Source organism: Ranitomeya variabilis, chromosome 6, assembly GCF_051348905.1.
Source record: "Ranitomeya variabilis isolate aRanVar5 chromosome 6, aRanVar5.hap1, whole genome shotgun sequence".
NCBI lineage: Eukaryota > Metazoa > Chordata > Amphibia > Anura > Dendrobatidae > Ranitomeya > Ranitomeya variabilis.
In genome coordinates this window covers 31,092,589-31,104,193 of record NC_135237.1, presented here as the reverse complement: position 1 = coordinate 31,104,193, position 11,605 = coordinate 31,092,589, and the positions used below count along the sequence as shown (strand labels likewise).

Sequence of the window (11,605 nt, the reverse complement as noted above, 5' to 3'; positions counted from 1 at the left end):
CAAGGAGTTTGGAGGCAAATGGGAGCAAAGATATGGGGCGATAGCTGGACATAGCGCTCGGGTCAAGGGAAGGCTTTTTGAGGATAGGTGTGATTGTGGCATGTTTGAAGGCTGAGGGGAAGGTACCAGAAGTTAGTGATAGGTTGAAGAGATGGGTTAGGGATATCCATCATCTAGCTGTGTGTGTAAACATTATTCTTCAATGGAGTATGTAAATGAAGAGGTTGGACAAGAAATGACATCACAATTCTTTTTTTGTATATCTTTATTTAGCTTACAAAAACACACACAAATCCGCATGAAAAAAAAAACGCATGAAAAACGCAGGAAAAAAATGCATCAAAAACGCAGGTGACCTGCCAGTGACCTCAGGTGCAGATTTGGTGCAGATTTTACCTTTGTCAAATCCTGATGCAATCCTGAATGTGGAAACATACCCTAACTGTTTAACCAGCGCCCCTCGGAATCATTTTTATTTTTTTATCTAACATTAACCAGATGAATGAATCTGAAATAGACACAATCACAAGAAACTTTCATAATTTCAAGTATTTTATTTCCAATTAAAACATTTGAAGATGCCGCACGACACAAGACGTAAAAGATATATATATTTTTTTACAATACCTGAAGCTTAAAAAGCGGCCAAAAATAATAATAATGTTATTATTGTCCAGAGCGGAGGAGCGGCACACGAGGAAAGTCATTATAAGCCCGGGATCACACATACGCGAGATACGGCCGAGTCTCGCAGGTGAAAACCGAGCTCTAGCAGCGGCACTCCGGAGCGGAGCGAGCGGCCGCACAGCAATACATGGAGCTGCACGCTCCACTCCGGAGTGCCGCTGCCAGAGCTCGGTTTTCACCTGCGAGACTCGGCCGTATCTCGCGTATGTGTGATCCCGGCCTAATAAATTAACAAGATTTAGACAATCTTAAAAAAAAAAAAAAAAAAAAAAAGTAAAAAAATAAGAGACATGTCGGGGCTGGTAACAGGGAACATGCCAGAACTGAATATAATAAATGAATTAAAAAAAATACATATTATATTATAATTAAAAAAAAAAAAAAAAAAAGATTGTGGGGGGGGGGGGGGGATTTTGAAGCAAAGGTCTTTGCAGGAAAGACTTTAAAATATATACTTACTACACAGTTACTCCCCCAATATCCCCCCTCCTTATTGCAGGAAAGGCAGTCTGTTATACAGCAGACACATCTTCCTGGTGTAAATTATAGTACATTTGTTAGGCCACAATGTCCCGGTCTTAAAACTCCACGCAACTTTTGAGAAAAGTGCCATGAACTGCAGATAACTGAGAAAAAAAGTTGCAAATTTTATGCACGAATAGGACGTAAGCGAAATTTGTGACTTTTTAGGGAATTTTTTACCCTCTAAAACTGGCAGAAGTCACTTAGTAAGTTCACCCCTTACAGGTTGAATGCAGCAAACTCGGGCTTGAAACAACAGGCCACAAATTCAAGTTATTTCCCGCTGTTATCAGTCATTGGAAAGTCTGAGAAACGAGGGAAAAATCTAGCAGCTTAGACATTAAAATACAATTTTTTTTTCCTGAAGTTACATTTTTTTTTTTCATCCAGATGAAGCCTAAATAAAAACATACACAACCTCGATGGAAGATACCACAGTCTGTGATATCTTTTTTTTTTGCTTACAATATCCAAAAAGAAAGTGGCATGACAACTTTCACATGTACCATGTTCTATAGGTAGATGTAACAATCATAACATATCGGACGTTGACTTAAACCATACAAGACTGGCTGTATAGATATACAAACACATTTTGAGGTCATGATCTACAGCGCTAAGATATAAATATACTTGAAATATTTCTTGAAAATAAAATTAAAAAATTTAAACAGACCCTGGAATTACATATTCATTTACATTTGTGTGTAGTGAAATGACCAAAACGCGTTAGCCACCAGGAATATGGCATCACGGGAACATTTTAGTCATTTTTTTGGCAATAGCAGGAAACCCTTCCCTTAAGTTTATGCTTTTTTTGGCAAAATGGAACTGAACTAGATTATAGAATAAAAGAAAAGGAAATCTCCTTTTATAAATACATAATATGGAAATGATGTAGTAGTGGGAGAGGGCGACTGCTCTGCGACATGCATGATCGCCCTACAGGTTGCACTATGGATGAGAAAGGTCCGTAGGGATCATAGAAAGTATCATATTCTACTGGATTATAAAAGTTGGTCGCCTCAGTAGATCGAAGTGGATTTTGGTGAATCTTTCCTTCTTCTTGAAGGAAGCAGATTTTCTCACTTGGCTTCGTCCATTGAGATCAGCAATGTTCATTGTCACGGGAACATTAGAAGACGAGTGAACATATATCTACTAACTACTACAGAGATTGGATCGGTGACTGGCTCTCCTTGTCGTGCCCGCGGCCAGCTCCAGCACAGTACAAGCCGCCTTCTTCCTCTTGGTAACATAACACTTGCAGGTCAATAGTCCTGTGCAATGAGTGCTTGATCCCTTTATTCTCATCTCCTGAGAAAACCTTCAAGGCTCTTCTACCTGGCGAGGTTCTTTGGTTCACTGCTGGGAATACACCAGTCATCTGCCTCTGTGCATAGTTTATAATGCTTCCATGCAGACATATTGAAGACTGGTAGTCTCTCTACGGACTCCGAGGAAAGAGCCTGCAAAAAATATATATAAAGAAACTACATGAATACAACATGGCGGCTTCATCTTCACATTCCCTTCACTTATCCAGAGTTACATCCTGTATTATACCTCAGAGCTGCACTCACTATTCTGCTGGTGCAGTCACTGTGTACATACATTACATTACTGATCCTGAGTTACATCCTGTATTATACCCCAGAGCTGCACTCACTATTCTGCTGGTGCAGTCACTGTGTACATACATTACATTACTGATCCTGAGTTACATCCTGTATTATACCCCAGAGCTGTACTCACTATTCTGCTGGTGCAGTCACTGTGTACAGAGTTACATCCTGTATTATACTCCAGAGCTGCACTCGCTATTCTGCTGGTGCAGTCACTGTGTACATACACTATATTACTGATCCTGAGCTACATCCTGTATTATACCCCAGAGCTGCACTCACTATTCTGCTGGTGCAGTCACGGTGTACATACATTACATTACTGATCCTGAGTTACATCCTGTATTTTACCCCAGAGCTGCACTCACTATTCTGCTGGTGCAGTCACTGTGTACATACATTACATTACTGATCCTGAGTTACATCCTGTATTATACCTGAGAGCTGCACTCACTATTCTGCTGGTGCAGTCACTGTGTACATACATTACTGATCGTGACTTACATCCTGTATTATACCCCAGAGCTGCACTCACTATTCTGCTGGTGCAGTCACTGTGTACATACATTACATTACTGATCCTGAGTTACATCCTGTATTATACCCCAGAGCTGCACTCACTATTCTGCTGGTGCAGTCACTGTGTACATACATTACATTACTGATCCTGAGTTACATCTTGTATTATACTCCAGAGCTGAGCTCACTATCCAGTCCATTACAATTAATGTCCCTGATATCTGGGGAAAATGACAGAACTCTACATCTGCCACATGCACTCCCCAACCAGGTGTGATCTGACACTGGAATGGAACTGGCCCCAGAATACAGCTGGAAACCAATTACGAACAGTGCGGGAATAGACAATGACGAAATCAAAGATGTACCTAAAAAATATTACTGATCCGGAGTTACATCCTGTATTATACCCCAGCGCTGCACTCACTATTCTGCTGGTGCAGTCACTGTGTACATACATTACATTACTGATCCGGAGTTACATCCTGTATTATACCCCAGAGCTGCACTCACTATTCTGCTGGTGCAGTCACTGTGTACATACATTACATTACTTATCCTGCATCGATGAGTTATTTCAAATATACTCCAGAGCTGCCCTCCGTATTGAGCCTCATTTATGGATTCATGCGGCTATAACATATTATTATTATATCATTTTACTGTTCCAGAGAGTAATTTTGCAATTTCTTGTACAGTTGTGAATTTTCCGCTCCCTTCACCCCAGATTTCCATTGCAGTTTCTCAGGATTTAGAAACAGGTTAATATCTTAGCACTGTTGAAATCCTTCTGCCTAATAAACTAATATACTGAAGTCATTGCGGGACCAGTGGGTCATCCATCCATAAATCGGCACTTTAATGGCCGCAGAGCAGCTAGATCAGGATTAGCTTAGAGCGAGAGTTTTCTTATCAGATCCTGCATCTGCAAGCAGTAGCAAAGCCAAGACCCCAGAGTCCATTCTTCTTCTTCTTTAGGGGTACACAAAGTTTTATTATACATCTGAACACATTTAACCCTCAGAGACCTTTAACACCAAGATGGGATCACAAGGCGGCTTAGTATTATATTAGGGAATTGCAGAACTTACAACTCCCTAAATCATGGCTATACATGCCATTTTGGCTACAAAAGGGGATTGTAAGAGAATAATTTTACTTTATCAGAGTGGGGTCGCTGCTTCGCCTTCCTCCCGGATGCCATTTCTCTGCCTTGATCTTGGCACACAAGTGTCAAACACGCCGAGCGGGTCGCCAGGAGGTTAAACGGAGCAATAATAACCGGGTTACACAATCCTTCGATATCAATCAGTAAACGTGTCTCCAAAACAAGAGTTTCACTTCATTGTACATGAACAACCCTGAGGCTAAAAGCCACAAGAAAATACACAGCACAATGAATACAATGACGTTACCTTCAGGTAAATGACCGCGTCCGTCCCAAAACCCTCCATCGAATGCAGCATTAGATCACCTTGGAAGTATTTGGCATAAAGGCGAGAAATTGGCAGACCGTACCCAAAACCAGCCTGAAAAATAAATATATATAGTATTAATGAGTTATCACACACACTCTAAGCCCATTGATTTTAATGTGGATGGTGTAATACTTCATTTTTCCTGCGGGAGCGCTGTAGAAAATTTGTTAACTTGCTACCAAGTTCAGAACGGAATGTTTAGACTGAAAGGGGATTTGCCCAATGTAGAACGCTTACAAAAACAAATATAGCAGAGCTGAAGTGGTCACTGCTCAGTTTCTGAACATTTAGGGATTGTCCAGCTTACATTCAAAAGAAAAATTATAGTTTAATTATAGAAACTCCATCCGGCTACTCCAGTCCATCCCACCATGATGGAAAGTTAGGACTTCCCATTCTTGATGGGTTATGCTTTGACTTAAATCCCATTTCAGTCATCTGACCGCTGCCGCCAATCACAGAACAAAGTGATCAGCTGACTGCAGAATGGGACGACATCACTGCTAATCCCACCAGAGAACACTGGAGCCATTAAGACTATATATATATATATATATATATATATATATATATATATATATATATATATATATACTCCTACATACATTTTTAGATTTTTAGTGAGATATTTTATATAATCAATAAAAAAAAAAAAAAAAAAAAAGGAGATACGTGCAGTAGGATTCCCTGCAGTCCTGTGTAAAGCAACAGATAGAACTGGATTCTTTTGCTGCATTATATGTAGTGGCGTGTACGCAGCCGCTTACCAGTGGTGCATTGCGGGAATTGTCCATCAAGGGTGTTGGTGCCGTGGAATACATATAACTGAAGAGATGCTCTATTTTTCTTAAAGGTACACCTCCTCCGTTATCAGATATCTAAGAGAAAAAAAAAGTGATAATGATATAAAATGGATTGGGTCATAAGCTGCAAAAAAAAAAAAAAGTAATTAAAAAAAAATTATGTATATTCAGAATTCAGGACCCTGGGAAAACGCTATGGTCGTGTGAACAGCAATGGCCATTATTAGTAGCTTCTGCAATAATTGACTAGGACTCTGAAGATAAGGAGGCAGCGCCTGCACGTAGCCGGAAATACCGGCACTACGCGATTCCCGGACAGATCTGGATTCTTATCACAAGCGCACGATATTACGGCCGGAGATCGGCGCAGTCTCTGCTCATGAGTTAAATGACCCTGATAAATACTCAGTGGCCAGAGACGGGAATAGATTGGTGTTTGCACTATGTTATTCTTCCAGGTGGTTACCTTAATGGTGAGGTCCTCTATCCCGAGGACGACGTTCACTTTTACGGGAGGCAGGGAAGGACTGTCCTCGTGATTCTCCACGGTGGCTCTCATGGCGTTCTAATAGGGAGAACAAAAAGCATTAAAAAAAAAATAATAATAATAATCAGTGGGAGATGAGTGTCAGCACAACCTCCTTTTTCTACGCTTATTTCTGGTAAACTATAAGATTAGGGGTCCAGGAAATTGAGATACAGCGAGCCGTTTCACAGTGTGGGTAATAAGACATCTGCAATGGTTGTTAAGGATTTTCTAAAAGCGAAGCTGCTCTGTGGACTGGGGAGTTTTTCTTCATTTACATGGGTCCTCTTTACTTCCCTAGCCTGGAGGACCCGAGTTGATCTGTCTAGTATAAGAAAAATGAGAGGCCATATGCTAAATTTAGCCAGCGGCCACCAGTTATTAGACGGATATATATAGGGTATGGGGTGGACTGCGAAACATCCCGAACAGCTGATACTAGGAGCAAATGTGGACAATCCCATTCCTTACGTCCCATAAAGGTCTATGGAAATAAGAGGCTGGGATTTCCCTATATGAGGCAGAGAAGAGCTGGCGATAGCCCCACATAACAAGCATGACTACCTATTATAATAACCCCTATGTAATGCCTCGCTTTTCCTGCAGCAGCAATTGCATCACTTCTCTCCCCTATTGCCTTAAAGGGAACCTGTCACCTGAATTTGGCGGGACAGGTTTGCGGTCATATGGGCGGGGTTTTCGGGTGTTTGATTCACCCTTTACTTACCCGCTGGCTGCATGCTGGCCGCAATATTGGAGTGAAGTTCATGCTGTGCCCTCCGTAGTACACGCCTGCGCAAGGCAATCTTGCCTTGCGCACGCGCAGTATGCTTTGCCCAACTGCGGGCAAAGCCGAAGAGCATTAGTGCGCATGTGCCGGCGCACTATGTCCCGGAAGTATTTTGCTGTGTTCTGGGACATAGTACGCCGGCGCATGCGCACTAATGCTTTTCGGCTTTGCCCGCAGTTGGGCAAAGCATACTGCGCATAGATTGCCTTGCGCAGGCGTGTACTACGGAGGACACAGCATGAACTTCACTCCAATATTGCGGCCAGTATGCAGCCAGCAGGTAAGTAAAGGGTGAATCAAACACCCGAAAACCCCGCCCATATGACCGCAAACCTGTCCCGCCAAATTCAGGTGACAGGTTCCCTTTAAGAAATCCTAATGCAAAAATTAAAGTTTACGGTATGTGACAACTGAGTTCACCCCTATACATTCACTCATGATCAGGAGGTATCATACCTTAAAGAGCTCAAACAGCATGTGGTAGAGATGGGACGGGACATAGACGATATTTATGGGCTGCCCACGAGCCTTTCCTGCAGGGGACAAAAGTAAGGTGTTATTTACAGGTGGGATAAGTCATGCATATGCATGTATTCCTCGTCCTTAGTGCTCGCTGTGGCCACCCATTATGTACTCATGGCTTGCATAGCACGCAAACTCAGCAGAAAATAATAATTACTATGTCATTATGGAGTATGCAGTAAGCTCCCTTTTGTCGTGGCTGCAAGAATTAATCTAGACAGAATATTGGATTTCTTTAAAATTATAAACTAGATGGTTATAATAATATCACAATAATTTTTTATAAACTTACCGTTTGCTTGTTTTATCACAAATTCGGGAGAAGCTAAATAATACTGGTCACATAGCATCTTGGCGTTCTCGAAGGCATCTGAAACGGATTAATATATTCACATTTAATTGTTGTATTTTCAATTTTTAAAATGATCTGGTTAATATCAGGAATTTTTATTATCCAGAGGGCAAGAATAATGCTCGGTTTTAGTGGACCATCAGCATCCAACCAATCAAATGACATGTGGTCTTTTTTTTACCTCCAGCTTTCTCTCAAACATTAGCAAATCATAGAGAGTAGAGGAGCAGGCTTGTGACGGAGCACAGACGGGATTCCTCCCTCTTAAGTGTGAGAGTATATCCCCAAGATCAAAGGGGGGTGGTGTCAAAATTCTGGGACCCCCAAAATAGGGAAGATAAAAAGACCTCAGAGCAGTCGCCGTTTGCTGCCATTTCGGTACTTGACACTACAAGTTGCGCGGAGATGGAGTTCCATTTAAAAATTGGTCAACTTCTTGTCACTTACCATGTACAACCTCCACAACGTCACAGTTTGGGTCAATACTTCCAATGTGTTTGGGATGTGCAGGGTTAGTGCCGCCGTCAAACAAAAGAGCTAAAAGAAAAAAGAGGAATAATTATTATAACTATGCAAACATATAATTACATAAAAACAGTGAACATCCATAGACAGGATTACGATACATAGTGTCAGGATACAAGTTTCTTGGAAATGTGATGACATTCATATTGAAGGAAAAATGAAAAAAATAATTTACAGAACTTTCCTGGAAAGCCAAGTGATCTAAGGTCCACATTAGTGCATTTCTAATCAGCCAGCGAGAAACCGAGCGCACTGAACACGGCTTATCCCAGTTGTTTTCCTGAACTTTGCTCCAGGCGACAATGTAAAGTTCAGACTTTTTACAAAAGTTAAAAGTTAATAAAGTTTTTTATAGACTTCATTATTTTTCCCCAGAGTTTTACAATGTTTGCACAATTAAGGTCAAGAAAAAAAACAGTTGAGACAGACAAAGTTTGGTTTTTACAAAGTTGGCTGCTTCAGTTTTTATAGTGGCAATCTGCATTCTCTCTAGATTGTTACGAAGAGTCATCAGATGAACTGTAAAAATATTGCAACTCAGAAAAACCCCATTCAACTGCTGTGTAGAAGGCTCCAGGGCTCACAAGAAAGTTAAGCGTCAAGACCTTCTCCTAAGGCCGGAGTCACACTACAGCGAGATATGGCCGAGTCTCGCAGGTTAAAAACAAGCTCTGGCACGGCACTCCGGAGCGGAGCGTGCGGCTCCATGTATAGCTATGCGGCCGCACGCTCCGGAGTGCCGTTGCCAGAGCTTGGTTTTAACCTGCGAGACTCGGCCGTATCTCGCTGTGTGTGATCCCAGCCTAAAGAGTATCCCGCAATCAACGGGATCGTTTCAACACAAGTGCAGAGCTTGCTCACGGATGGGAGCAGACAGGAGTCAGTGCATCTGCACCCACGGTGAAGCAAAAGGTCTCAATCTGCAATGAAGTGGGAACACCGCCTTAGAGTGGAAATCCAGTTTTGTTTGGGTTTTCTCCTGTAAATACTAGTGCTCCACTAATCACACGCACGTAGGCCACTGGTTAGTGTATTCTAACCAACAAAGCCGATAGTTATAGCTAAGAAATAGATCGGCTGTGATGGCTGTAATGGGCAGATCCTTACTGTGCTGGTTAATCAGCATCCTGATGGAAATGCGACTCATGTAGAATCGGTCCAAGAAGTACTGGACGTTCTGGTTGGTCACGGGATCCACTCCAAAGGCTTCCTTGTATTCGATGACCCCCTGGGCCATGGTGGGAACCACGTTGTTGTGGCGGTTTCTGATGTTTACCAGCGTCTCTGTAAAACTGAAGAACAAAAGTTTATTACGTGGTTAAATAATCTCTGAGGTTCTGCAGCAGCCGAACTTTTTATTTTCTTTTTACATAAAGACAAGGAGAAGGGGCAATCAAAACCTGCCACTGCAGGAAGAGACAAGCAGCGTCTATGAAGAGCCGCTCATCTCAGTCAGGTTCTAACATCAGTGCTGTTATTATAGAGGCAGTAAGGCACAATATGACACCGGCAGGTAGCAATCTCCACACATCCCTCCAGGCGAGATTGAGCTAAATGTCTGGTGTTGTATAAACAAGCGCGGAGCGATCTCTGGATTGTGACGATCCTCGTCCTGCGCCTGCAGCTACAACCACAAAATGCCATAAACAGCCGGCACTTACTCAGACAGGACCCGCTGGTCTTCTGGATTCTTCTCTACAAATTCTATCAGTTCCATCAGACTCTGAATATACCTGACGGGAGAAGAACAAAATAAGTCAGTAATCACAGAAATGTCATTAATGATAAAATCAGTTATATTACCGTCCATCTAAGGAGCAATCCATCCATCTACTCATCGATCAATACTGCTCTATCCAATGGCCGCCCTTACATCCACATGACAAAACTTGGCCAGTGAGTTTCTATTATTTTCCATGCCAGCCTCGTCCTCTGGTAACGGCTGTGCCACTTGTAGTGACGGTGCCCTCTGCCGTCTGTAATGACCCAGCTTCTTCATAAACAGGCACTTGGCATAAGACGCCTTTAGCTTTCCTGGAATTCCCTTGGACACGTCCCAACTAGCCGCAGATAAGGAAATGGGGACAAACTGTTCTGTACCAGCTGTGCCCGGTGCCAACGCAGGCGCAGCCAGTACACACAGGTTGTTTTCTAAAATATGAGCTCTACGCCGGGATGGGCTACCGTCATGGAGCGTATGTTGCAATGCAGTGATCTGGTGGCTGGCACGGCGTACGGGTATACACAGCGCCAGGTTTCCTCCATATCCAATTCTAGTTCAGACCACGGTCTTAAGACGCCATTCACATCTGGAGCAAAGGTGCTCTGTCTGTGTATATCTGGCCTGTGGGGGTACTGGAAGTTGAACCCCCACTAATCAGATATTAACAAACTGCAGTAATATAATTGTTGCAACTTTATGTGCAGTCCCATGTAAACTAGAGTCTGCAAATACAGATCATGGTGCCAAAAGACAAGTCTTTCGGCTGCTATGACTGCATTCATGTACAACTATATAAAGAGATGTAATTGCCTACACAACCATAAGTGCAGAAAACATCACAGTGCATTGCGCACGACGGGGGTTGTAGTTACCAGCTCTGGACAAGTTGCACTGACGGCGTTCTCAGTAATGGATCCGGAAGGATAAAGATCTCTCTCATGATATTCGCCAGCCTGACGGGAAGCTCCTGTCGCAGGAAAGCAAAAGAGGTCTTCTCACAGCCGTTGGCCGACCCTAAAAAGGAGATAAAAAAACAAAAACAAACAAAAACATAAATATTGCAGGACACAACATATTTTTGTTTATTCGCTTCCATTAGAAAACAGGCAGAAACTGCACAGCGACAATCTGATAAGTGGCTGCCAGAACACAAGCACCGCACTTGAACTGTGTCCTCGGTATCGGAGGTCGGTCCTTGCCCTGTCGAACCCCGGCCGCTGGCGTAAACAGGAGATTACAAGTCTGAGCTGCCTTTTCTGTGGACAATAAAGGCCCCGTCTCACATAGCGAGATCGCTAGCGAGATCGCTGCTGAGTCACTAGTTTTGTGACGCAACAGCGACCTCAGTAGCGATCTCGCTATGTGTGACACGTACCAGCGATCAGGCCCCTGCTGTGAGATCGCTGGTCGTGTCGGAATGGCCTGGACCTTTTTTTGGTCGTTGAGGTCCCGCTGACATCGCTGAATCGGTGTGTGTGACACCGATCCAGCGATGTCTTCACTGGTAACCAGGGTAAACATCGGGTTACTAAG

General features: G+C 42.9%; 1 protein-coding gene across 1 annotated transcript in view; it reads right to left on the bottom strand.

Annotated features, from left to right (window-relative positions):
- Positions 1-1,088: 1,088 nt before the first annotated feature.
- The window catches only part of PDK4 (pyruvate dehydrogenase kinase 4), a 30,224-nt gene continuing 19,707 nt past the window's right edge, over positions 1,089-11,605 (bottom strand). Inside the window, exons 3-12 of the mRNA XM_077268144.1 lie at positions 10,945-11,086; positions 10,011-10,082; positions 9,457-9,641; positions 8,272-8,361; positions 7,765-7,842; positions 7,407-7,483; positions 6,101-6,199; positions 5,599-5,709; positions 4,769-4,882; positions 1,089-2,678 (exon numbers count right to left, since the gene is read on the bottom strand). Of these exons, the coding sequence (XP_077124259.1) occupies positions 2,550-2,678; positions 4,769-4,882; positions 5,599-5,709; positions 6,101-6,199; positions 7,407-7,483; positions 7,765-7,842; positions 8,272-8,361; positions 9,457-9,641; positions 10,011-10,082; positions 10,945-11,086 (1,097 nt within the window). The 3' untranslated portion in view covers positions 1,089-2,549. The remainder of the gene's footprint in view (positions 2,679-4,768; positions 4,883-5,598; positions 5,710-6,100; positions 6,200-7,406; positions 7,484-7,764; positions 7,843-8,271; positions 8,362-9,456; positions 9,642-10,010; positions 10,083-10,944; positions 11,087-11,605) is intronic.